The 22,999-nt window shown below is 37.8% G+C and overlaps 1 protein-coding gene across 1 annotated transcript in view; it reads left to right on the forward strand.

The window, feature by feature from the left end:
* SEC31A (SEC31 homolog A (S. cerevisiae)) overlaps nucleotides 1–22,670 on the forward strand; it is an 85,122-nt gene extending 62,452 nt beyond the window's left edge. Inside the window, exons 24-30 of the mRNA XM_008581443.1 lie at nucleotides 938–1,279; nucleotides 10,483–10,521; nucleotides 12,448–12,506; nucleotides 15,103–15,366; nucleotides 17,849–17,968; nucleotides 20,365–20,436; nucleotides 22,086–22,670. Of these exons, the coding sequence (XP_008579665.1) occupies nucleotides 938–1,279; nucleotides 10,483–10,521; nucleotides 12,448–12,506; nucleotides 15,103–15,366; nucleotides 17,849–17,968; nucleotides 20,365–20,436; nucleotides 22,086–22,265 (1,076 nt within the window). The 3' untranslated portion in view covers nucleotides 22,266–22,670. The remainder of the gene's footprint in view (nucleotides 1–937; nucleotides 1,280–10,482; nucleotides 10,522–12,447; nucleotides 12,507–15,102; nucleotides 15,367–17,848; nucleotides 17,969–20,364; nucleotides 20,437–22,085) is intronic.
* The last annotated feature ends 329 nt before the right edge of the window (nucleotides 22,671–22,999 follow it).

Consider the following 22,999-nt stretch of genomic DNA (forward strand, 5'->3'; position numbering starts at 1 on the left):
TGGTTAGTTGGTGTCTGTATTAGTCCATTTGTGTTGCTTATAACAAAATATTTGGAACTGGGTAATTTTTAAGAAAACAAAATTTATTGCTTACAGTTTCTGAGGCTGGGAAGTCTGAAGTCTAGGGAATACATCTGGTGAGGGTCTTGGTGGTGGCAACATTCACCTAGGGGTCTCATGTGGCAGAAAATGGTGGAACAGGGCCGGCCCAGTGGCGCACTGGAGAGTGCGCCACTTGGGAGCGTGGCGGCGCTCCCGCCGAGGGTTCGGATCCCATGTGGAGACTGGTTCCCGCTCGCTGGCTGAGCGCGGTGCGGGCGTGACACCGAGGGTTGCGATCCTGTTACCGGTCAGTAAAAAAGACAAAAAGGAAAAAAAAAAAAAAAAGAAAATGGTGGAACAGAGAGGGATTAACCTCTCATGTACTCTTTTAAAGCCCTCAGAACTATGCCCCTGACCACCATTATTCATTCACTACAGCATGGTCTTACAATCCAATCACCTCTTCAAGGCCTCACCTTTCAATTACCAGAGTAAGATTTCCGACCCTCAACAGTTAACAGTGGGAATTAAGCCTCAGTGACGTTGGGGGGCATCCAGCCTACAGCAGTGTCCCTGTAGTCTTTTCACAGGAATAGGAAAAGTCTCAGAAAAAGGTCTGTCTCACAGTTCTTGGGTCTGATGATTCGAAGATTTTCATAACCAACAACAATCTGGCGATGACAATGTTCAGATATTGGAAATGCTTTTAAGTACATTTAGGACATCTGAGCCTCAAAAACAACATATTCTAAGTGTTAATTTTTGGCTGTAACTTATCATTATGAGAAGAATGAGTAAAATCATTTGCATACAATGAAGTAACTTTTTGGTTTTCTGTTGCTGTCTGAATAAACTTGTAACTAATCAAAATTTCTGTTTCTTCTCCTTGGTGTAGCTTATCAACCAGCCCAGCAGTATTCCTTCGGAACAGGGGGGTCAGCAATGTATCGACCTCAGCACCCTGTTGCTCCTCCTGCTTCAAACGCTTACCCTAACACCCCTTACATATCTTCTGCTTCTTCCTATTCTGGGCCGTCTCAGCTATATGCAGCACAGCACCAGGCCTCTTCACCTACCTCCAGCCCTACTGCTTCTTTCCCTCCTCCCCCCTCCTCTGGAGCATCCTTCCAGCATGGCGGACCAGGAGCTCCATCATCATCTTCAGCTTATGCACTACCTCCTGGAACAACAGGTATACTACCTGCTGCCAGTGAGCTGCCTGCATCCCAAAGAACAGGTCTGCACTTGAAAGGGATTTGGTTTGGCTCCCTCCGTTATTTTTTCATGAATAGATGGGTGGATGGAGGGGTATTATTTCTAACTTTGTAAACTGGATAATATGAGGGGCTGATTGAGTTTTAATAACAGATTCTAAAACTATTTCTAAAAGTGTAATTCTCCCATAAAGAACTTTAGATGCTAAATGAAGAACTCTTTAGAGCTTCAAAAGGGTAATAGTTTATATAATCTGCCATTGATCTTAAAATAAGTGGTAAGAAATTAGTTGACAAGATATGTGGTAGCTGGATTCAGATTTAATTGATACTAATTTCTTTACTTGACACTAATATCTTGAACAAAGGTATGCTCTGTGTTCTTATTGAGAAGATTTCCATTTTTAAAATTATTTGTGGCTGGGCCGACCCGGTGGCGCACTGCTACAGTGCGCCGCTTGGGAGCGCGGTGGCGCTCCCGCCGAGGGTTCGGATCCCACTTACAGACCGGTTCCCACTCACTGGCTGAGTGAGGTGTGGGCGCAACACCGAGGGTTGCGATCCCGTTGCCGTCCCAGTCCAGTACAGGCACAACACTGAGGGTTGCGATCCGTTGCCGGTCACGAAAAAAGACAAAAAGGAAAAAAAAAAAAAAAGATGACAAACCTCCCATGTCACTTAACAAAATTCCCAGGTCAGTGTCATGCAGAGGGTGGCCCCAGACCATTGGCATCCTGGGGGCTGGTTGGAAATGTGAATTCTCAAGCTCCAGCCAGAACTCTTGACTCAGAAACCCTGGGAGTGGCATCTGGCCATCTGAGCAGGGCAGAGTCTTGGGCTTGAATATAACTGTACTGCCCCAGGGGATTCAGGTGTGCAGCTACTCTGGACACCCCCGTTCCCATAGGCAGGAATACCAGGATGAAAGGACGGATGGGTTTTTCTGGGGAACGGTGAAAGAGGCGTGATTAGTCCCTGAAGATTGTCTTATCAATCAACCAACCCCGTGGGAATGTTTCAGCTTCATGTTCTAGACCTACCCCCACTACCCCACACTCTAAAAGCCAGTGTCACACTCCACCCAGGGTTAACTTAACCCAAAAGGAAAACCTGTAAAACAGTAGAAAGTCAGTGTTGACAAGTGCAGTTTTTCTTCCTTAGGTAATACTGCTCTCTCAGGCATTTTGGGAAATTCTAGGCCTTTTTATTTTTTTTGTTTACTAGTGTAGTTATTCCTGAACATTTCTAATTAAAATCATAATTTTATAAACTTCTATAGTGAAATACACATTTTTTATTCATATTATTTTTTATTGACAAATCATAATTATATACATTTATGGGGTATAGTGTGATGTTTTGATATATGCATACAGTGTAGAATGATTAAATCAAGCTAATTAACATATCCATCACCTCACTGACCTGTCATTTTTTTATGGTGGTGAAGTGCACATTTTATAAATTCATTTTATTGCTTTTTTATATTACAGTTAGAACATTATGTTAATTTTTTAAAAGCAGGTAGATAATCTGATTTTCACTTCGAGATAGTAAAAGGAGCCTCAAAAGTATGTATTATAAAAAAAAAAATGTCAGTGAATCAGATAGGGTTTAGAATCAGTTACGTAGTAGTTAAGAATGTAGGCTTTACAGAGCACAGTGTTACAACACCAACATCAAGGGTTTGGATCCCCATACTGGCCAGCTACAAAAAAAAAAAAAAAAAATTCAGGCTTTGGAGTAAGATTGCCTGGGTTTGTATCCCCACTTCACTGCTTTCTAATTATGTGATCTCAAGTAAATTTTTAACTTCTTTAAGCTTCAGTTTCTTCAGAGAATAATAGTACCTGCTCATATACTTATTAAGAAGATTGAATGCATTAATTCATTAATACATTTAGGGACAATGACTAGTATATAACAAGCACTTTTTTAAAAAGTTAGTTGTGATTATAGAAAACCTCATTCACATTTAGAGCTCTGTGCATTTTGTTGAAAAGTAGTTCCTTTTCAGATTATAACTACAGGGGCAAAAAGATGAAGTGAGACTTGCTTTACTTCTAGTACTTACATTGTTTCGGGGGAGCCCAGTATATATTTTTCTCCTTTTATGTGCTAAGAGTAGCTTTAATTAATGAAAGCATTTATCGTAAAATAGGATCTATTGTGGAAGTATTCTTTTCTAATAATATGCCTTAATAATATGGATATATAAAACATTTTTTAAACGTTACTAGTTTTAAAGTCTTATGGATAGATCCCAGAATTATACACATCTTCCACCTTCTAAGTCAAAAGCACCAAAAGTGACACACACACGTATACTATATGCATCATGCTTTACTACACAAGTAAAATTTCAGTAATATACTATAGATGCTTCAATAGTTCAATATTTTAGAGAGGAGTGCTAATTCATTTGTAGAGTTCCAAATATTACCTTCTTAAACCTGGATGAGTGAAGATGGTATCCACTCTGAACAGTTGGGTAATAGAGTTCTTGAGTGAAAGAGGTAGCATAGGCTTAAGTAAATCCCCACTCAAAAAGTGCAGGGAAGTAGCAAAGGGAATCAACATTTATTAGCTAGCATTGAACATGTTCTAGCACTTGTTTTTTATATATATATACATACACATATATATACATATATATGTGTATGTATATATATATATATTTTTTTATATAAATCTTACAATCCTGAGAAATAGGAATAATAGTTTTTTAAAAAATTACAGATGACGAAACTGAGTTTCTTAGAGTTATATAATTTTCTCAGGATTGCACAGTGATAATCTCCAAGTTGAGACACAAACCCAGGCCTCTCAGTCTTCAAAGCCCAGGTTCATTATTCTGTAGCATGTAGTCTAGTCTTGAAGTGAGTGATGGGAAACAATCAGCATTAGAATTACAAAAATTATCTAGCATTTGTTACTTTATAATCTAAAACAATTTCATGGGCGTATTTTTCTCCTTAAGTAAAAGTACATTTGGCCATGAGATTGGTCTTTGTTTATATACAAAGTAACAGAATGTTCTAACCTGACTGAGAAGCAATGACTAATAGGAAAAAGAAGCCAAACACATTTTTCAGTATTTGGCATGCACTACGCCTAGCTGCTTTGTTACCTCTTGCATGTTAATAATCCCTTATATTTTAATTAACAGTTACACTTCAGCATGTTTTATTTTTGAATTTCCTAAAAATCTTGCTTAGGTTGTATAACTAATTGTGACTGAAAATTTTGTCTTTGTTTAATATGTATTAGATCATGATTTATTTCAGGATTGAGAAATTCCAGTTGTCCAGTGGATAATTTCAGACAGACATACAGATTTTCAAGCCCTCTATTAGTGAACCACAAAATTATGTGCCCAGGGCTCAGAGAAACTAACATTGCAACCAGCAAAGTATTAATTCAGTAAATTCTTAATGAGTACCTGTTTAGTCTACAATCTGAATGATCTCACATTGTATATTGACAAAGTAAAATTAAAAAAAAAAAAAAAGAATGATCTCAGACAGAGGTAGGGAGGCAGAAAAAGATAGTATGTTTCTAGTGTATAGCAAATAGCTCTAAGTTAGAACACAAAATTTGTATTTGGGCCAAACTTTGGAAAGTCTTCAGTGCCGGGGCAAGAATTTTATACTTTATAATAAGAAAAAAGGTTCTAGTGAAGGTTTTTTGAATTGCTGAGTGGTGCAGTCAAAGTGGTACTTGATGGAGATTAATCTGGAGGAGGCCTTACAGGATAGATTGTGAGCAGCAGGGCAGAATAATCAATCAGAGGCCAGGAAAACAGGCTCTCTCCCAGTTCTAGTTATGAAGTGGTAACAGCCTGAATTAGGATAGTGCAATATCATTTCCATGGTGGCAGCACAGGATGGCAGGTCATTTTCCCTGTTTTACTGTCTAGGATAAGTGGGATACTGCCTGTTATTCGTTTTTTTGTTGTTGTTCTCCCTAGTTTAATGTGTGCTTGCTTCTAAGGGAGAGCACTTTCAAATATGAAGACCCTAGAATTTTCCTCAAAAAATCATTTTCTGATAAAATGGCCTTCCAGCTATAATCAAGCTGTGACTGTTAAAACATTATTGACTTTGTTAAACAATGGAACATTTAATTTACATATATAGTCTTGTACTTCTTCATATAAAAGTCTTGAAGGACAATAATACTGCATATATTCATGGAACAGTGTTCTGAAAAAATTTTTTAATTTTCATAAACATTCCTTAGTCAGATTGATGCCAGATGAGAGGGTCTGGGGAGGTCAGATGGCCAACCTCAAGCCACCCCATCCTCTGTCAGGCTCTTGACTCCACCACAGGAAAGAATTCAAGAGCAGAGTCAGAGTAGAAAACAAAAAGAGGTTTAATATAAAGAATAAGAAACATACACTTCACAGGGAAAATGTGGGCTGGCTTGAGAGAGTGAGCAGCAGCACATTAAAGGCAGATTTAACATCAAAAGGTGCAGAATACACACCTCACAGGTGAAGTGCGGCCTGGCTAGCTCCAGAGACAATGAGCAACAGTCCCGCCTTCTTCCTGGATTCTACTTTTATAGTTTGGCTGTTTATATATATTCAAGTTGTCTAATGAATATTCAACTGAGGGGTGGTTCCCAGTTATGCAACAGGTTATGTAAGCCTTGCATGTGCTCAGTTGGTCTCTTTGGAGCATGCTAATTGGTCAGATTCCACCAAATACACTTAAAACATTCTGGGTGTTCTCTTGTGCCTCTAGTTGAAGGGCATTCATAGGATAAACTCCTTTCTACTGAGAATGTTCAGTCCTGGAATTACATAAATCTGCCTCCTGTGGTCTCAATCTCTATGTGTTGGTGCTGAAAATAGGTGCAACAAATAACAGTAAGCTCAGGACTCAGAGGAGGGGCTTGAGTCCTAGGGGAGTGGTCTAAGACTCAGGGGAGCAGCCTGAAACCTGACACCAGGGAAACTGAGCACCTCCATCTCAAAATTATAATACCTGGTTTTAACCATTCAAATACAGGAAAGGAACTTGATAGCCTTTCTTACTTTTCTTTGGATAATTCTGTTTATCTTGTGCCATTGGAAAATGACTTCAAGAATTCAAGTCTTTTCTTAACTTTTATTTTTGTGTCCCTTTTTAAAAAAACGTGATGTGCTAGGCTGTAGAAAAAGGGAAGGTATGTGGTTGTCAAGGATCTTCTTTCTCCATCTCAAGTTATCTTCTAGCTGAAAGTCTCCATACCATTTGCACTAATATTTTTCTCTGAGTTCACTGGAAAGTGTCTTAGCCAGTACATAGATCCTACCATTGTACTCCTGCAGAAATACCTAAGAAGTTCCCAGTTAGAAGTGGGTTTGGGTAAGGATGGTGTGCAGCTCCACCTTGCATGTGAGACCAGCAGTTTCTTCCTTCCCCAAAAATTCTGTGGAGGACTAATCTCTACACTAAGGTGGATAAGGCTCAATAGTATCCAGTATTGTGCCATATTCATTTTTTAAATTAATTTTCCCTTTATTTCTTATTAATTTTTCACTGTAAGAAGTATTTTGAATACCCAATTAGAATAAAAAATATGAGGTTACTTCAGAAAGTTTGCGGAAAAATAGAATTAAAAGATAATATGAATTTTTCCATGAACTTATTTTGAGACCTCTTGTAAAATAATTACCTGTAATTCTACTACCCAAATATAACTACTATTAACTTAGGTTTATTTATTCTTTTCATATACATGTATACATATGTATACATACTTATAAGTATGTGTGTATGTATGCATGCATTAAAATTTTATTGTGGTGAAATATACACAATATAAAATTTACCATTTTAACCATGTTTAAACATATGCAGTTCTGTGGCATTAGAGACATTCACATCTTTGTGCAGCCACCACCAATATTCACCTACAGAACTTTTTCATCATTCCATACTGAAATTCTATATGCATTAAACAATAACTTCCCATTCCCCCCAGCCTCTGGTAACCACTGTTCTACTTTCTGTCTCTATGTATTTGACTTTTCTAGGTACCTCATGTAAGTGGAGTCATGCAACATTTTTCCTTTTGTGTCTGTCTTATTTCACTTGGTGTAATGTCTTCAAGGTTCATTCATGTTGTAGCATGTATCAATTTCTTTTTTAAGGCTGAATAATTATATATACCATATTTTGTTTATCCATTTATCTACCGATTGGCATTTTGGCTATTGTACATAATGCTGCTATGAATATTTCACTTGGTGTAATGTCTTCAAGGTTCATTCATGTTGTAGCATGTATCAATTTCTTTTTTAAGGCTGAATAATTATATATACCATTTTTTGTTTATCCATTTATCTACCGATTGGCATTTTGGCTATTGTACATAATGCTGCTATGAACATGGGTGTACAAAATATGTTTGAGTCCCTTCTTTCAGTTCTTTTGTGTATATGCCCAGAAGTGGAATAGCCAGATCAAATAGTAATTCTATGTTTAATTTTTTTTTTGAGGAACCACCTCACTGTGGTTCCACAGCAGCTGCACTATTTTACATTTCCACCAGCAATATGCAAGGGTTCCAGTTTCTCCATATTCATGCCAGCATTTTCTGTTTTTAATAATAGCCATCCTAGTGGGTGTGAAGTAGTATCTCATTGTGCGCATGCATTTTTAAAGAATTGGGATCATAAAACACACATGTACAATGTACACATAATTTTACATCTTACTTTTTTCTTAATATTACACCATGAGCCATTTTTTCATGCCCTTAAAGTCATGTCATGTTTCAAAAGAGTAAGAGAGAGATTTGTCCCCACTTTATAGTTTTTTGAAAGAGTAAAAGAGAGATTATCTCCTCTTCACAGTTTTGTGAGATATTTGTGTTCAAGATTAGACTATACTTCATTGATTTTTAAAATGTTGACCAAGAATATCATTTTTCACATCTGTAATGAATCTCCATGGTACTGTCTTCTGTAGATATTCGTGTTCTTCATGTAGCTTGTTTTACCTCCTGTCATTAATAAAGGGTATCTGTAAAATAGAGGTCAATTCAGTTGTGTTTATAAAAAGTCACATTTAAATAATCTATTTAAAGCCATAAAAGCAAAAAGCTTTCAGGGCTACAATTGTAGCTGAGACAAAACTGTAAATTAAATCAATAAAAGATTTGGACAAGGATTATCTGGGCTGAAATAAAACATGGCTAAATATATTATGTGGTTTGAGGTCAGGAGGAGTCAGCTAGGCATATATTTGGGGAGAGAGGGACTTTGTTTATTGTACAACTGTTACCTTCTGTTCAACAGACCTTGCCTCCACCCTTACCCCTTCAAGTTATTCATGCTCACTAACTGACCATATGTTCCTGTTGAGAGTCTTCTTGGTTCTGATTAGCTTCAGTTTTACGTCTAACTTTGAATTTGATTTCATTATAGCTTTGCTATCATTTTACCAAGGGGTTATAAGAAAACTGTTCCATAGACTTCTTTGTGCTGTTAATAGTTTGTAAAATCAGGATACCTTCCCAGGCTTTAATACGCAAGGCTTACGTCACTGCCATGAGAGATTAGAGGAAAAACAGTCCTCACCTTCTGCACCTCCCTCTCATGAGGCAGGGGAAGACGGCGTGTTGTTGAGACTACTCCCTGACAAAGAGGTCAAGCCCAAGGTATTTTCACTGCTTTTAGATTTGCAATATAAATTGGCCCCCTGAGACCAGAAGCTGAAGTCTGTTGCTAGAGAGTGCATCAGTACTTGGGAATCACGTTAGTCCTTTGTTGTAATGCACACATAGTGACTTCCCAGGCATTTATTAACTACAGTGTTATGAAGTCACATTTTGCATGGAGAGTTAGGTTGTAAAGTTGTAAAGTCATCATTTAGGGTAGAAATAGAAAATCACGGTTATCTTTCATCACTCTTCTTCAGTTAAACTCTAGATGAGGTTGGCTTGCGTTGAGGAGCCATATTGTATGAAAAACATCTCTCAATAAACATTAGAAACACACTCCTCACAGTGAGATTTCAAGCTGTGGGATTACCTCTCCCACCACACAAGTTCTGTGGAGCATGTGCTTCTTGATTAGAGCTCAAACTCAGTTGAACTCACTGTTTTAAATGCTGTGTGCTTTTGGAACCTCCTTCACCGAGGGAAGATAGTTGAATTCACGTAAGTTATACGAAGGTACTTCAAAAAGTGAATGGAAAGATTTGTATTATCTGTTAATTCTATTTTGCATCAACTTTTTGAAGTACCCTTGTATGTGCGTGTGATGTACCTCTACTGCATGCTTTTGATTTGAGGCTGCGCCTGGTCTGACTCTTAATATCTGACAGTTGTCAGCCTGTTTTCCTCTTCTCCACTGCCAGAAACTTCAGCTCTCTTAAGAGAAGTAGTGATTTCTGGGAGACTCGTGCTAAATAGTCTGCAAATCCATATATTCTTACAGAAAGGATCATATGAGATGGTTACATGGTTGCTGGGCCTATTCTCATTTATTCTCATATTCATGGTGTAACCCCAGAAATTACAGTTTCTCCAGAATGCAGACCATTGGGGCCTTCCAAATCTAGCAGTGAAAAAAATGCCATCACCCTGCTGAGATTGTCAGGCATGTTTATCATATGTAGTGTAGAAATCCTCCCATTTCTCTTTAAATCCCTACCACTTAGAGAGGGTGTCAGACCAGCAGCATTGGTAACACCTGGGAGCTGGCTGGAAAGACAGAATCTCAGGTCCTATCACCATACCTAATAAATTAAAATCCGCATTTTGACAGGATCATCAGCTGATTCGGATTTACAACTTTGAATAATACCAGAAAGGACACATTAGGTACACTATGTTAGGAAGTGTTGTCCCCTCAAGTGATATTACTCAGCTTCATTGGCCAAGTAGTAGAAAAACAGTCCATGCAAACAGTTAGGGAAATACCATATTTTAAATAGAAGGGATAAAATTTTCTCTTAAAAAAAGACAACTACCACAGTAAGAAAAAAGTGATATTCAGGAATTGGATCAGACACAACTTAAATGAATTCACTTTACCCAAAAATTGATGACTTTCTTAGAAGACATTTCATGTGACTTTGTTAAAAAGTAAGTTTTGTTCCCTTGTAAAATTGGTTTGCTCTTCCTGGGGGTTGATGGGGGGAAAAGAAACAATTATAAAATGAGAAGTATAGTTTGGAATGTGTTCAACAATATTATTTAAGTAACTTTTACATTTTGTCTGCAGAAAATCAGTCTATCCAAGACCAGGCACCTATGTTGGAAGGTGAATTGGTTGTAAAATACACCTTTGGAAATCTTTGGATCATTGAATACAATTAATGAATGGACATTAACAATAATGCATGTGAACTTCAAAGATGATGATATCCTAAATCTGATCACTATGATTTTTTGTTTGTCTTCTTAATTGAATCAAATTTTAGAACTGATTGAATTTATATGATGAGACTAATAGATTTAAATCACAGCAGGCATTTTATATAGACCTAAAGAAAACGACTATACGAAGATTGTCGTAGATACTAGTAAGACTAGAGGGTGATAGAGGAGATTTGAATGATTAATCTAAGTATGACCAGAAGTTTAAGAATTGGTTAACCAGGTCTGGCCAGTAAGCTCAGCTGGCTAGAACACAACCTTAGAATACCAAGGTCACAGGTTCAGATCCGAATTCTGGCCAGTGTCAAAAAAAAAAAAAAAAAAGAATTTGTTAAGCAGATAGCTAGCAGCTTATAGTTTCACATTTTGTGATTAACTATTGAATATTTTGAGCCTTATTTGGCATTCTACCTCCTAGTAAACTTGTAAGAAATTTATTCTGTTTTTTTAAAATCAAGGCAAATGGTGGTTGGGAGAAGATCTATATTTTTAAGTTTCTGTGACATCATGCATGAATCACAGGTTCTTTGATGTGCTAAGCAATTTTGTTATTTAATATCTTGTGTATCAATTAAACAAGTAAAAGTTAAAATATTGAAAGAATGTTGAATTTATTGGAAGAGGAGTGTTTTTTTTGTGTATGTTTATGTGTACATACACAAAAATTTCTTTAGCAAGTATCGTTCCATAATAGAAGATCAAAACTCATACTTAGTGAAATGTAAAATACTTACATACTTGTGATTTAGAAATTACCCTGTCTTATTTCTAGTATGTTTTATTCCTTTTTTCTTTAAAGATATTGGCTTTAATATACTTAATGAGTTCTGCTACTGATGTCCATTTTTTTTTTTTTGTCTTTTTTTCGTGTCCGGCAACGGATCGCAACCCTCAGTGTTGCGCTCGTACCGGACCGGGACCGGCAATGGGATCGCAACACTCGGCGCTGCACCCGCACCTTGCTCAGCCAGTGAGCGGGAACCGGTCTGTATGTGGGATCCGAACCCTCGGAGGGAGTGCCGCCGCGCTTCCCAAGCGGCGCACTGTAGCAGTGCGCCACCGGGCCGGCCCCATTTTTTACTTTGAGATGACAGGGGGTTTTTTGGTTTGGGGGTTTTTTGCATGTGTTTTTTGAGAGGAAAATTACAACAGTTGACAGTAGCTTAATTTTATATTTGCTCCTAGCCTGGAATTTTTTTTATGGCATAAAAAAAAATCTAGAACAGATATTTGAATGCCCTTTTATACTTTATAAGTAATTCCCAAAGCGGAGATAATAAAAATTACTGATATTATGCAGTTGGGATCTGTTTTTTTTTTAAAAACAGTGTTTCTACCATGTTTAGCATTTGTGAATGATTTGCTTATGTTGAATTATTCTGTTAGCAAATAGGAGATCGCTACTTTTATTGGTTTTTGTATGTTGAATATATTAGAAGCCTTTTTTTTTCTTTAGCTGATTCAGTTGACTTATTTTTTCTTTATTAGGAGAGTACAATAAACTGATCTTTGAAGATTATATACTAGTATCGACATAAAGACTTCACCATACTTAAATTTAGCACAGCTCTTTCACTTTAAATGGAAATAATATCACAGTATCCTGCTTACTAAGCTAAGACCTTGTGACTGTTGGGTATGAGTTTGAGAATCCAGGGCTCTACAGTGATCCCCACAATTTGGATGGTAAAACCTTTGTGACAGTTATCTCAGGGTTAAGGCAGAATTTCAGAGTATTAGATGATGGATTCAATTTCATTTTCTTCCTTGTAGAAATCTAAAGGAAAATATCCTCTATTATCTGTTGTAGGTCCTCAGAATGGTTGGAATGATCCTCCAGCTTTGAACAGAGTACCCAAGAAGAAGAAGGTACTAGAAAAAGATGTTCACTCAGTGTCTTGCAGATGTTAGGTTAATCACATAGCTACTTGGAGCACATCACACTTTACTCATTCTTCTAAGGGCATAGCTTACTGATTGATGTATTTTGAGTGTATTTTAACATGCATCTTCTAATCCATGGAGTGAAGGAAAAGTGGAAAACAGTATCGTCAAAACCTTGCTCTGATGATGGCGGTATAAAGCCCTTTCAGAAGGCAAGTTGTAAATTCCCAACAGATCACTTTCAAAAAGTAGGAAACAAAATTTCAGGCTTCACAAATGATTTTTTTTTTAGGAGCTACTTTGGTATTTGGGTTCCAACAGTAATCATGAATTTGGCAATTATATTTTGGATTTTTTGTCTATCACATATAATGTGCATGAAGAAATAGCCTTCTAGCTGAACATGTTATTTATTTTAATTTTAATTTATTTTATTTATTGAATCAAAATTAATTATACATATTTTGGGGGTTCAACATTAAGATATGTTGATCAAATCAATATTTCTAGCATATATATTGTTACAAATCGTAATTATTCTTTATGACCCTTGTCCAGTCTCCATCCCCCTCTCCCTGCCCCCTCTAATTACCCTAGATTTCTTTTCTCCTTCTGAAAGAATAATGGTTACTCTGTTGATTTGTTGCCTAGATGATCTGTCCAACACTGCAAGGTATGATCAGGTCCCCCAATATTATCATAGAGCAGATGCTTCTTCTGTCACTATGAAATGGGCTCTGTGGAGAGAGACATCCTCTTCTTTTCTTTATCTCTGCTGGTGACTCTCCTTGTGTCAGTGCACTCCAGTGGGTGACAGACCATCTGCGTGATGGTTGTGGCATCTACCCACTTTTGTGGCAGCCATGGTTATTGTGGTGGCTGTAGTGGGCCACCCACATGGAGGTGATGTTTTTGGCATGCTCCTTGGCACTGGCGGTGTGCCTGGTTGTGGGGTATATCTGGTCCCCTTCTCCATGCCTCAGGTCCCTGGGTGGGCCCCAAGGTGCTGGCACAGTGTGGCTGGATGTGGGAGTGGGGTCCGGTCCGGGCTCCAAGCGTCTGCTTCCCAGGCAGGCCTCAAAGCGCTGGTGGTGTGCCTGGGCCGGAACTAATTTTTTTGTCTTTTGCTTCTAAAACAGGGGAACTTCCTGTGAGAACCAGTACTTGATCTGTGTGGTTGAGCTAAATTGCTGCTTTGCTGATGTTTCCCTAGGGAAGGCTTTTTGTGCAGCTCAGGGTTTAATGATTGACCTTATAGGTACTTCTGGTTCTCCAGAGACTCAGTGGATCTGGGTTGTGTAGAAACTCTGATCTGGGCCTGAGTTTTTTCATCAAACTGCACCTCATGCAATCCTGCATTCCTGACCAGTCTCCTCTGAGTGGTCCTGTGCTGATTGGGGGGTGGGTCGGCTGTCCTTGCTATGGCCCAGTGTTCTCCTGGTGGGCCCGTCTCTCCCACTGCCCGTGGTTCAAACACTTGCCATGGGACGGGCCCTGCGCCGGTCCCTTGCAATGACTCACCGGCCTCTGAATGGCTCCCTTTTTCCAATTGTTCTTGCTCCTCGCTCCTTCATTGGTCCATGGGAACTCTATTAGTCGTCTTGCTGTCCTGGGGTCTGCCAAGGCCCTCTTCTCCCCCACTACCTCCAAGTAACTCCATCTGAAGGGCACAGCTGCAGCTTCTGCCAGCTCCTGCTCCATGTGCTCAGCAGCTCCAGCTGTAAAGCAACTGCGGCCTGAAACACTCAGAGCAGTTTTTTCTTTCTTTCATCATGATTTCTCCTGCCTTCATGAGCTCCATAGATTTCTCCTCCTCTTCTCCTGATCTCCAGTGGCCCCAGCTTGGCTGCTGTTACATTTTTATAGTTGTAAATTGGTTGATTTGTGGGAGAGAGTGATGCTGGGAACCATCTATTCCACCCTCTTGACTGGAACTTGCTGAGCACTCTTTAGACGTCAGTAACTGTTGAGAGCTGTTGGAGCACAAAGTAAGATTCTTGTTCCCAAGCCATTTTCTACTTATTTTTTTATTCCCAGTGACCCCATTCTCCCAAATATAGTAATGAGAGGCCATAACATAAAATTGGAAGACATTAAATGAGCAAGGAAACCCATAGTTTAGGTTAGTAATAATCAGAAACCTACTCTACTTTTAGTGGGATAGAATTGCCAAGTAATTTACTTAGTGATCTAGGAAAAGGGTAATCCATCCTGATCACATTAAACACACGTGCACGTGCATGCGCGTGGCTCATCTGATTTCAGTATTGCTAGATATAAATCTCCAGACTTGACATCCTCTTTCAAAAATACAATGGCTTTGGCTCCCCTTTGTTGGGGGTAAGTATGAGAGAGCAAGGGGAGACTGAGAAGTCCGGGTTTGAACTTCCCATTCCTGTTAGATAGATAAGCTCTACAGTTACTAGAATTCTGTATAAAATTGCATTTGAAAAAAGTATTCTACTAGTATTAAAAAGTTATTTGGCCATGTGCTAGTCTAACTCCTTTATTTAAAGCTAAGGAAATGTTGCTGTCCTTTTAATTCTTACTCTTGGTGTCTTTTATTTCCAACTTTTAAAAGATGGCTGAAAGCTTCATGCCTCCTGTTCCCATCACATCGCCAATCATGAACCCTTTGGGTGACCCCCAGTCACAGATGCTGCAGCAACAACCTTCAGCTCCAGTACCACTGTCATGCCAAGCTTCATTCCCACATATACATCTTCCAGGTGGCCAGCCCTTCCATGGCATGCAGCAACCTCTTGGTCAAACAGGCATGCCACCGTCTTTCTCAAAGCCCAATATGGAAGGTGCCCCCGGGGCTCCTATTGGAAATACCATCCAGGTAACAGTAAATCTGTGGAAGTGGGATGGGAAGATGGCTTTTTTTGGTACATTTTCTTTAATATGTTAACTTTTATGATTATACCATTATAATGAATTTCTACATTTGGTTTCAATGTAAGCAAACTAAACAAAAAATGATAACACATTTTAAAAAATCAATCATATATGTATATTATTTTTCCAGTACATGACCATATATAAACTTTCTAGAACAGGGTTATATATTTGATAATGTATGTTTACTATAACTTGGCAATTCTAATATTTCACTTGACCTAGTTAGTAAGCACATTTTAAGATTGTTTGAATCATCTCTGCATCTAAGGCTGCTAAGCGAAAGCTGTTTCTGAAAGTTTTCTCTTATTTTAACGTGTGTATATAAAAGCTAATAATATAGTCTTATCTTCAGATGGATATATACATTTTTACTTGCTTTTCACACACAAACAGCTAGTTGGCACAGTCCTAGATGTTGAAAAATCTAACAGATTTCCATGTAATAAACTTAGATATACAAAGATAAATATTTTGACCTATTCATAGAAAGAGCTTGTATCAAAGTTCAACATTAGAAGATGAAATGAACTCCTGCCCAAGTAAAAAAACTAGTTCTGTTTTTGTCTTTGATTCATGGAAGTCAAATTTGTAAACATTGTATCTCTATCACAAGAGAATGCTTTGCAATTAAAAAATACTCATGCCGAAAGAACTTTCATATATTAAAAGTTGCATTATAACAATAAATGTTTTGATGAAGATGGGAAGACTTGCTTCTTTCCACAAAAATATAAATGTAAATTATAAATAATGGTTTTTTTGGGTTTTTTTCCTATGATTACAGGTCTTTGTTATTTTGGGAAACTACTCAGCCATTCATTCACTTTTGTTTATACATTGGCTCTCGTGTTATACTTATCTAGACCAGAACCTCAGTTTGAAAGGGAGAGATGCATAGTGTTCAACCAGGCCTTATTTCCAGCTGCCTTGGATGTCTCAGAGGCACCTGAGCCTCAACATGTTCAAACCTAATTCATTTTCTTCCTCCCAAACCTAATCTTTCAATTGTTTTCTGTTTCAGTGAAGGACATCATAATCTTTTCTGTTGAATACAGTCAAAAACCTGGAAATCATCTTTATAGTTTTTTCTTTTTAACCTCTATTTCAAATTTATCCCCAAACCTTGTTGCTTTACTCTAAAATATTTCTTGAATCCTTTTCTTCTCTACATTTCTGCTCTGGCCTATGCTACCTTCATCTCTGGTCTTCACCAGTACAGGAGCCTCCTAACTAGTCTGCCAGTATCTACGAGTACTTTGATCCATCTCTAGTTTAGGCTTGTCTCCTCTTTGCTTAAAACATTTCAGCTTCTTGTTGTTCTCAGGATAAAGACCAACATATTTAACATTGTCTGGAAGGCCTCAGCTCATACTCCTTCTTGCTTTCTCTCTGCTCCAGCCTCACTAGCCTCCTTTTAGTCCCCCCACTTTTTTTTTTTTTTTTTTCCATTATTCCTTCTGTCTGGAGTGCTTTTCCTTCCCCATCTCACTGGTTAATACATTTATCCTTTTGATATAATTTCCTGAAGATAGCCCCCCCTTTCCTTCTGTCAAATCCATTGTAGTGTCTTTTGGTTCCACTAATTGCTAACTTACCACAGTTGCTATTTTACATACATTTATGACATTTTTAAACTTTGTCTTTTTTTCATTAGCCTATAAACTCTCTGATGGCTGAGATTATTTCTCTTTTGGCTCACCAATCCATAGCCAGTACCTGGTACATAATTGCCCCATTATTTTTGAATGAATAAATGAACTAATAAATGTTTCTTCTTTGTTATTCCATCTATACACTCAGCAATATTATTATTTCATGTATCTTAATCTTTGGCTTAATCTTACAGTTTTGAGAATAGCCTCATAACAATCTCTAATAATAAAACAAAAAATTGAAGAATGCCAGGATAAACGAAAATGACCCAACAAGCAGAGCAAGCTATTTCATGTATCTTAATCTTTGGCTTAATCTTACAGTTTTGAGAATAGCCTCATAACAATCTCTAAGAATAAAACAAAAAATTGAAGAATGCCAGGATAAACGAAAATGACCCAACAAGCAGAGCAAGCAGCCACTGTAACCAGCCAACATGTTTTCCAATGTCTTTTAAAAACTTTCTGCTGGCACTGGTTTACTGCCAATCAGACATATTAATGTCCAGCATATGTTCCCTAATTAATCGATTACTTTATATCTAATCCTGTTTATGATAATCCAAGTTATAGGAGGAGTGCCTGTATCTTCTGGATATCTGGTTTTCATTTTCACTTATCCAAAGTTATTTCACATGTTAAATTTTCATGTGATTTTGAATAGGCATATCTACAATGTTGTTGGTTTCTCCTTACCATGTAAATTCAGGACTTTGTGTATAAGGTAACTTCTGGTCATTTCTGGTCAGTTTTTGATATTATTTCTTCCAGCATGTGCAGTCTTTGCCAACAGAAAAAATCACCAAGAAACCTATTCCAGATGAGCACCTCATTCTGAAGACCACATTTGAGGATCTTATTCAGCGCTGCCTTTCTTCAGCCACTGACCCTGTATGTATTTTTTCTCACATCTTGCTTAATTAAAATAATCCTTTATGGAGCTCTTTTATAATTATTGTTTGAAGTCTCACACAATATATTTCTATAAAGTTTGTACAAAAGTAATAAAGCTCGCACTTATATAGTTTGTATTTCACATAGAAATATACTTAATTGCTTTTTATATCTTTTTTTATATAAATATACGTAATCCTCACAATAATCCATGGTAGGTAGATCTGTCATTTTTATTTTCAATTGAGGAAATTAAGGCAAAGAACAGTTGAATAACACCTAAGTTCAGAGCCGGCATTCAAACCCATACAATCTGGCTCCAAAATTCGTGCTCTTTACCACCAGTCTGTACTGCTTCTCATCAGCAAACCTCATGTTTGGCACACAAGTGGTATGAAAGAAACTCAAATTTGGGATTTCTTTCTGAGAAGCTTTTAAAAGTAGATCAACTGTCTTCTGTAACTTTCCAAAGATCTTAAAGATAGTTAAACGTTTTGGATATTGGAGTCATATTTACAGTTAAAGCAACTGATTTTACTTAGTGAACTCAGAGGATGCTTGTATGTTGGCAACAACAAAAAGTCAACAAAGCCAGTGTTGTTCTAAATGAAATTTCATTTCTGTAAACAAATATTGAATATATTTATTTAGCCATTGACCACTTTGCTTGGAAAAACAGCTCTGGATTTGTTGTTTCATCAGACATTGAATATTAATATGTGCAGCCTTCTGCTCATCTTGTGGAAAGCAATTGCCTGTACTGAAAGCGTCAGGAAAGCAGAGGGTTAACATTAACCTTAGCCCTGGCATTCTGAGAGTGATGGAAAGACCAAGCTAGAAACAAGAGAGCAAGTGAAACTTACAACCAGATATACACTGTCTCCTGTTGCACACCCCTAAATAGAGAGGCCGCAGTCATTCTGAAATGGAGGAGTCCTAATAATGTGGCAAAACTCCAGTCCTTCAGGCATGAGTCACTATAGAGAGGTTAAGAAGATACAAAATACATGGCCCAGCACAATAAAATTTTGTTTAATCTCTTCTGTGTCATCATGCTATCTTCCTTTTGGGTACCCAGGAGCCCACAAAAGAAGGAGAACTGCAAAAGGCAAACTGTTCCTATAATTCCTGTAATTAGTTGGGGGAGAAGTTCTGATATCCTGCCCAGCTGCCCCTGCCCACTTAAGCTAGCGCTCCTGTTTGTAGCTAGATGGGATTAGCTTTGAGCAGGGATTGTAAGAATTCCTTTCCACAAAAGTCCATCTTAATAAATAATTGGAATAGTTTTTATAGCATAAATTTATTCTTTTTTTTTTTCACTTTAGTTTTGTCCAAATAGAACAAAGTAATTTTGCCCTGCAACTTAGTATGAAATGTTATCCTTGATGGCCTCAACTCTTCTCCTCCTTCAAACACTTTGGCATTCTTTCTTCAAACACACCAAAAGCACCTCAACATCAGGGACTTTGTACTTGCTGCTCCTTCTGCCTGTAATTCTTCTGCCACACATCTGCATCACTCACTTCCTCACTTACTCAAGGCCTCTGCTCAAGTGTCCCATTAGCATCGGGCCTCTTTACTACCCCCATCCCCCAATACTTCCAGCCCCCTTACTCTATTTTACTGCATAGCACTTATCACCATCTGACATACTATATGTATTGTTTATTTAGTATCTTTTCCCACCCAATAGAATATGAGCTCCATGATACACAGCTGTGTTCCCCACATGGCATATAGTAGACATTCAATAAATATCAAAAACTATGTCACCTCTAAGTCTGTTGTATGATGTAGATCGTTAAGTTAATCACATTGTAATTTTAAGACCTTTAATTAAGATTACTTGCCTCAGTAATCTTAAGTCACTAGAAGATAATTTTCTTTTTTGTTGCCCCTCTGGTGCTTTAAAGGTTCAGAAAGAGGCAGGATTAAGCATACCAAATGTGACTAAGTGTACAAGTGGTATTTTTGAAAGGTTGAAACAAGATTCCACAGTTCACCTATATGTATGCCTCCTAATATCCATAATCTGCAATAACTATACTCAGACCTTCTTTTCTACTACACTGACCCATTGTTGTCTCCAGGTGCTTGTGAATGTAGCGCAATTGTTCATGCACATGCCTTGTCAAGTGATTTTGCAATCCACATGAAATCCAGTCATTACCCCATTTTGTACACTGGAAGGAAGTCTCATCTTCTCCCCATCCGACCCTTAATAGATTACTGATCTCTGTTCTAATCATCTGTTCAAGTTTCCTGGTCATACTTGTCTCCATTTTTTTATAAAATGAAGCTGTTCAACGGCTTGAGTGTAAGGTTTAGTGGAATGAGATAGGGCAGGTTAAAAGTTAATGTTCAACTATAACATCTGTTTTCTTCTTCTGCAGCAAACCAAGAGGAAGCTAGATGATGCCAGCAAACGTTTGGAGTTTCTATATGATAAACTTAGGGAACAGACAGTAAGTTTTGGGGAAAAAGACTGATTTGTGATAATCTTTTATTCCTAGTCGCAAGTAAAATAAGTGTCTTATCAGCACTCTCAAATACTTTTGGAGGCGAAATTGTCATGACAATTACAGAATGGGCTTTTCTCTGTCTAAATCAGAAATCATTCACTGGGTATGAGGAGATAGGACAGAATGTGTGTGTAGGGAGAGAGAGAGAGAGAGAAATTTTAACCCTTCTTATAACAAACAGAAATACAAACTAGCCTGTATTGGCCTGATAGTAACTGACCTGCTTTTCGTTTTGTATGTGAATCAAGGAATCAGAGAGTAGGCAGATTTCTCTGCCTCTTTTCCAGAGATGAAATCTATAATCTTTCGCATAGTCTAAGACTACTTATCCTTTTCTTCTAGAACTGCTGTTGTACAGAAGCAACACCAAACGTAGCCATAAGATGAGCAGTGTGCTGTAACAAGGAGTCGGTGCACTGTGTCTGTTCTCTTGTCCCCATTCCTCCATTCCTTTCTAGAATTGTTTTGTTTTATTAATGAAAGCACTAGGATAGGAGAGGAAAAAAAGAACTGGGACTTTATATTTTTGCATTTCAACATTCCTCTACCCCATTCCCCACACCCAATACCATCAGATAAAAATAACCATTTCTCCATGAGAACCAAACCAAAGGAAGATGATATAACAGTGGAAGTGGTGTGGTCCATGGACTGATTCAGAATAAAATCTTTTTTCTTAATTATGGACATGTATGCCAAGTAATGACATGGGAAAAAACTACAGGTTTTATGGTTTTGAAAGATGACAGGATTATAAAAAGCAGTTAAGAATTGTAAATTGAGTATGTGGTCAGGCCGGTTGCCCTACTAATGAAAGTGGACCAGAAATTCAGGGTCTTTATTGTAGATAGTTTTCTTTTTTCTTTTTTTTTTTTTTTTCCCAGTGGCTGGCTGTGAAGGGGATCCAAACCCTTGACCTTGGTGTTCTTAGCACCACGCTAATACAGTACAATAAAATAAAATAACTGAAGAATTAAAACTTTTTATTTTTTTTGCAACTGGTTGGTAGGAGAATTAAAACTCTTAAGTGGAGAGAGAGACGTTAGCAGTTCAACTTGGGGGAGGAAACCTGGCTGCTTTTGTATAAGAAAATACCTGGCTTTGGGGCCGGCCCGGTGGCGCACTGACTGGATGGTGCGCCGCTTGGGAAGCATGGCGGCGCTCCCGCCCGAGGGTTTGGATCCCACATACAGACCGGTTCCCGCTCACTGGCTGAGCGAGGCGCGGGAGCAGCACCGAGGGTTGCAATCCCGTTGCCGGTCCCCGGTCCGGTACGGGGGCAACACTGAGGGTTGCGATCCGTTGCCGGACACGGAAAAAGACAAAAAAAAAAAAAGAAAATACCTGGCTTATTATGCATATATAATTCATAAGTAACTTCTTTACATAAATCATTTTGTCATGGTTCTGCTTTATAACTTAACTGTCACTTGGTCCGACAAACTATTTCTAGAAACACTGAATGGTTTATACATTTTTTATAATGTTTATGTCAAGCTCCACTTAAATATCTGGGTTTAATGTTTATAGAGAGTCTCATGGGAAATTCTCCCTTAATTTAATTCTTTCTCTTGGTTCCACCTTTATTTCAGCTTTCACCAACAATCACCAATGGTTTACACAGCATTGCAAGGAGCATCGAAACACGAAACTACTCAGAAGGATTGGCCATCCATACCCACATAGTTAGTACCAGCAACTTCAGTGAGACCTCTGCTTTCATGCCAGTTCTCAAAGTTGTTCTCACCCAGGCCAATAAGCTGGGGGTCTAAAAAGACAGCTTCACTCCCAGCCAATGTTGCCATTTTTCCAAAGAAACATGTTAAGAAAAAAGTATAAGACATGGACCAGTCTTCATTAGCATGTTTCCATAGCAGCCAGTCAAGAGCATTTATACTATTTCTGCAGATATACTCACCTTAGAATGGCTCAGAACCCTGGTTCTTTCTTTTGTTTTAATCTTTTGTTGCCCATGATGATTTTCCTATTCTGCAAATAGTGTATTTCCTGGATTACACAAGTATGGTTTCCTGAAGTATTCTTATAAAATTTGGTTTTTAAAATCTCACTATACTTTTTAGAAAAGGAGCATCTGGTTATGCATAAAGCAGAGCTAAAACTAAATTTCATGTCCTCCTACTTCCTCCATGTCAATCAGATTAAAATGTGTAATTCTATTTTATGTGTATGTAGTCTTTTTTTGAAAAACAGCTGCAAACAATTTAGTTGAATCCCTATTTTTGTGTCCTAGGCTTCACTTTGGTCCTGCACAAATAACTACATCCAGAAGCTGCTACGTAGGCTTAACAAATATTAATGAAAAATGGGATTCCTTGCTTTAAATATCTATAGGAAAAGACTGAGCATTTTCATTCTGTAGAAAACATTGAGCTTTTTTCTATTAAATGTTTTCAATATTCTGTTTGAGTTTTCAAATAGAATTGTCTCCATTTTATTGTTTGTTCACGGGTTTTTTAAAAAGTTACCCATAGATTTGAGGTGTAAG

Source organism: Galeopterus variegatus, unplaced genomic scaffold (genome assembly GCF_000696425.1).
Source record: "Galeopterus variegatus unplaced genomic scaffold, G_variegatus-3.0.2 Scaffold2357, whole genome shotgun sequence".
In the NCBI taxonomy this organism is placed as follows: Eukaryota; Metazoa; Chordata; class Mammalia; order Dermoptera; family Cynocephalidae; genus Galeopterus; species Galeopterus variegatus.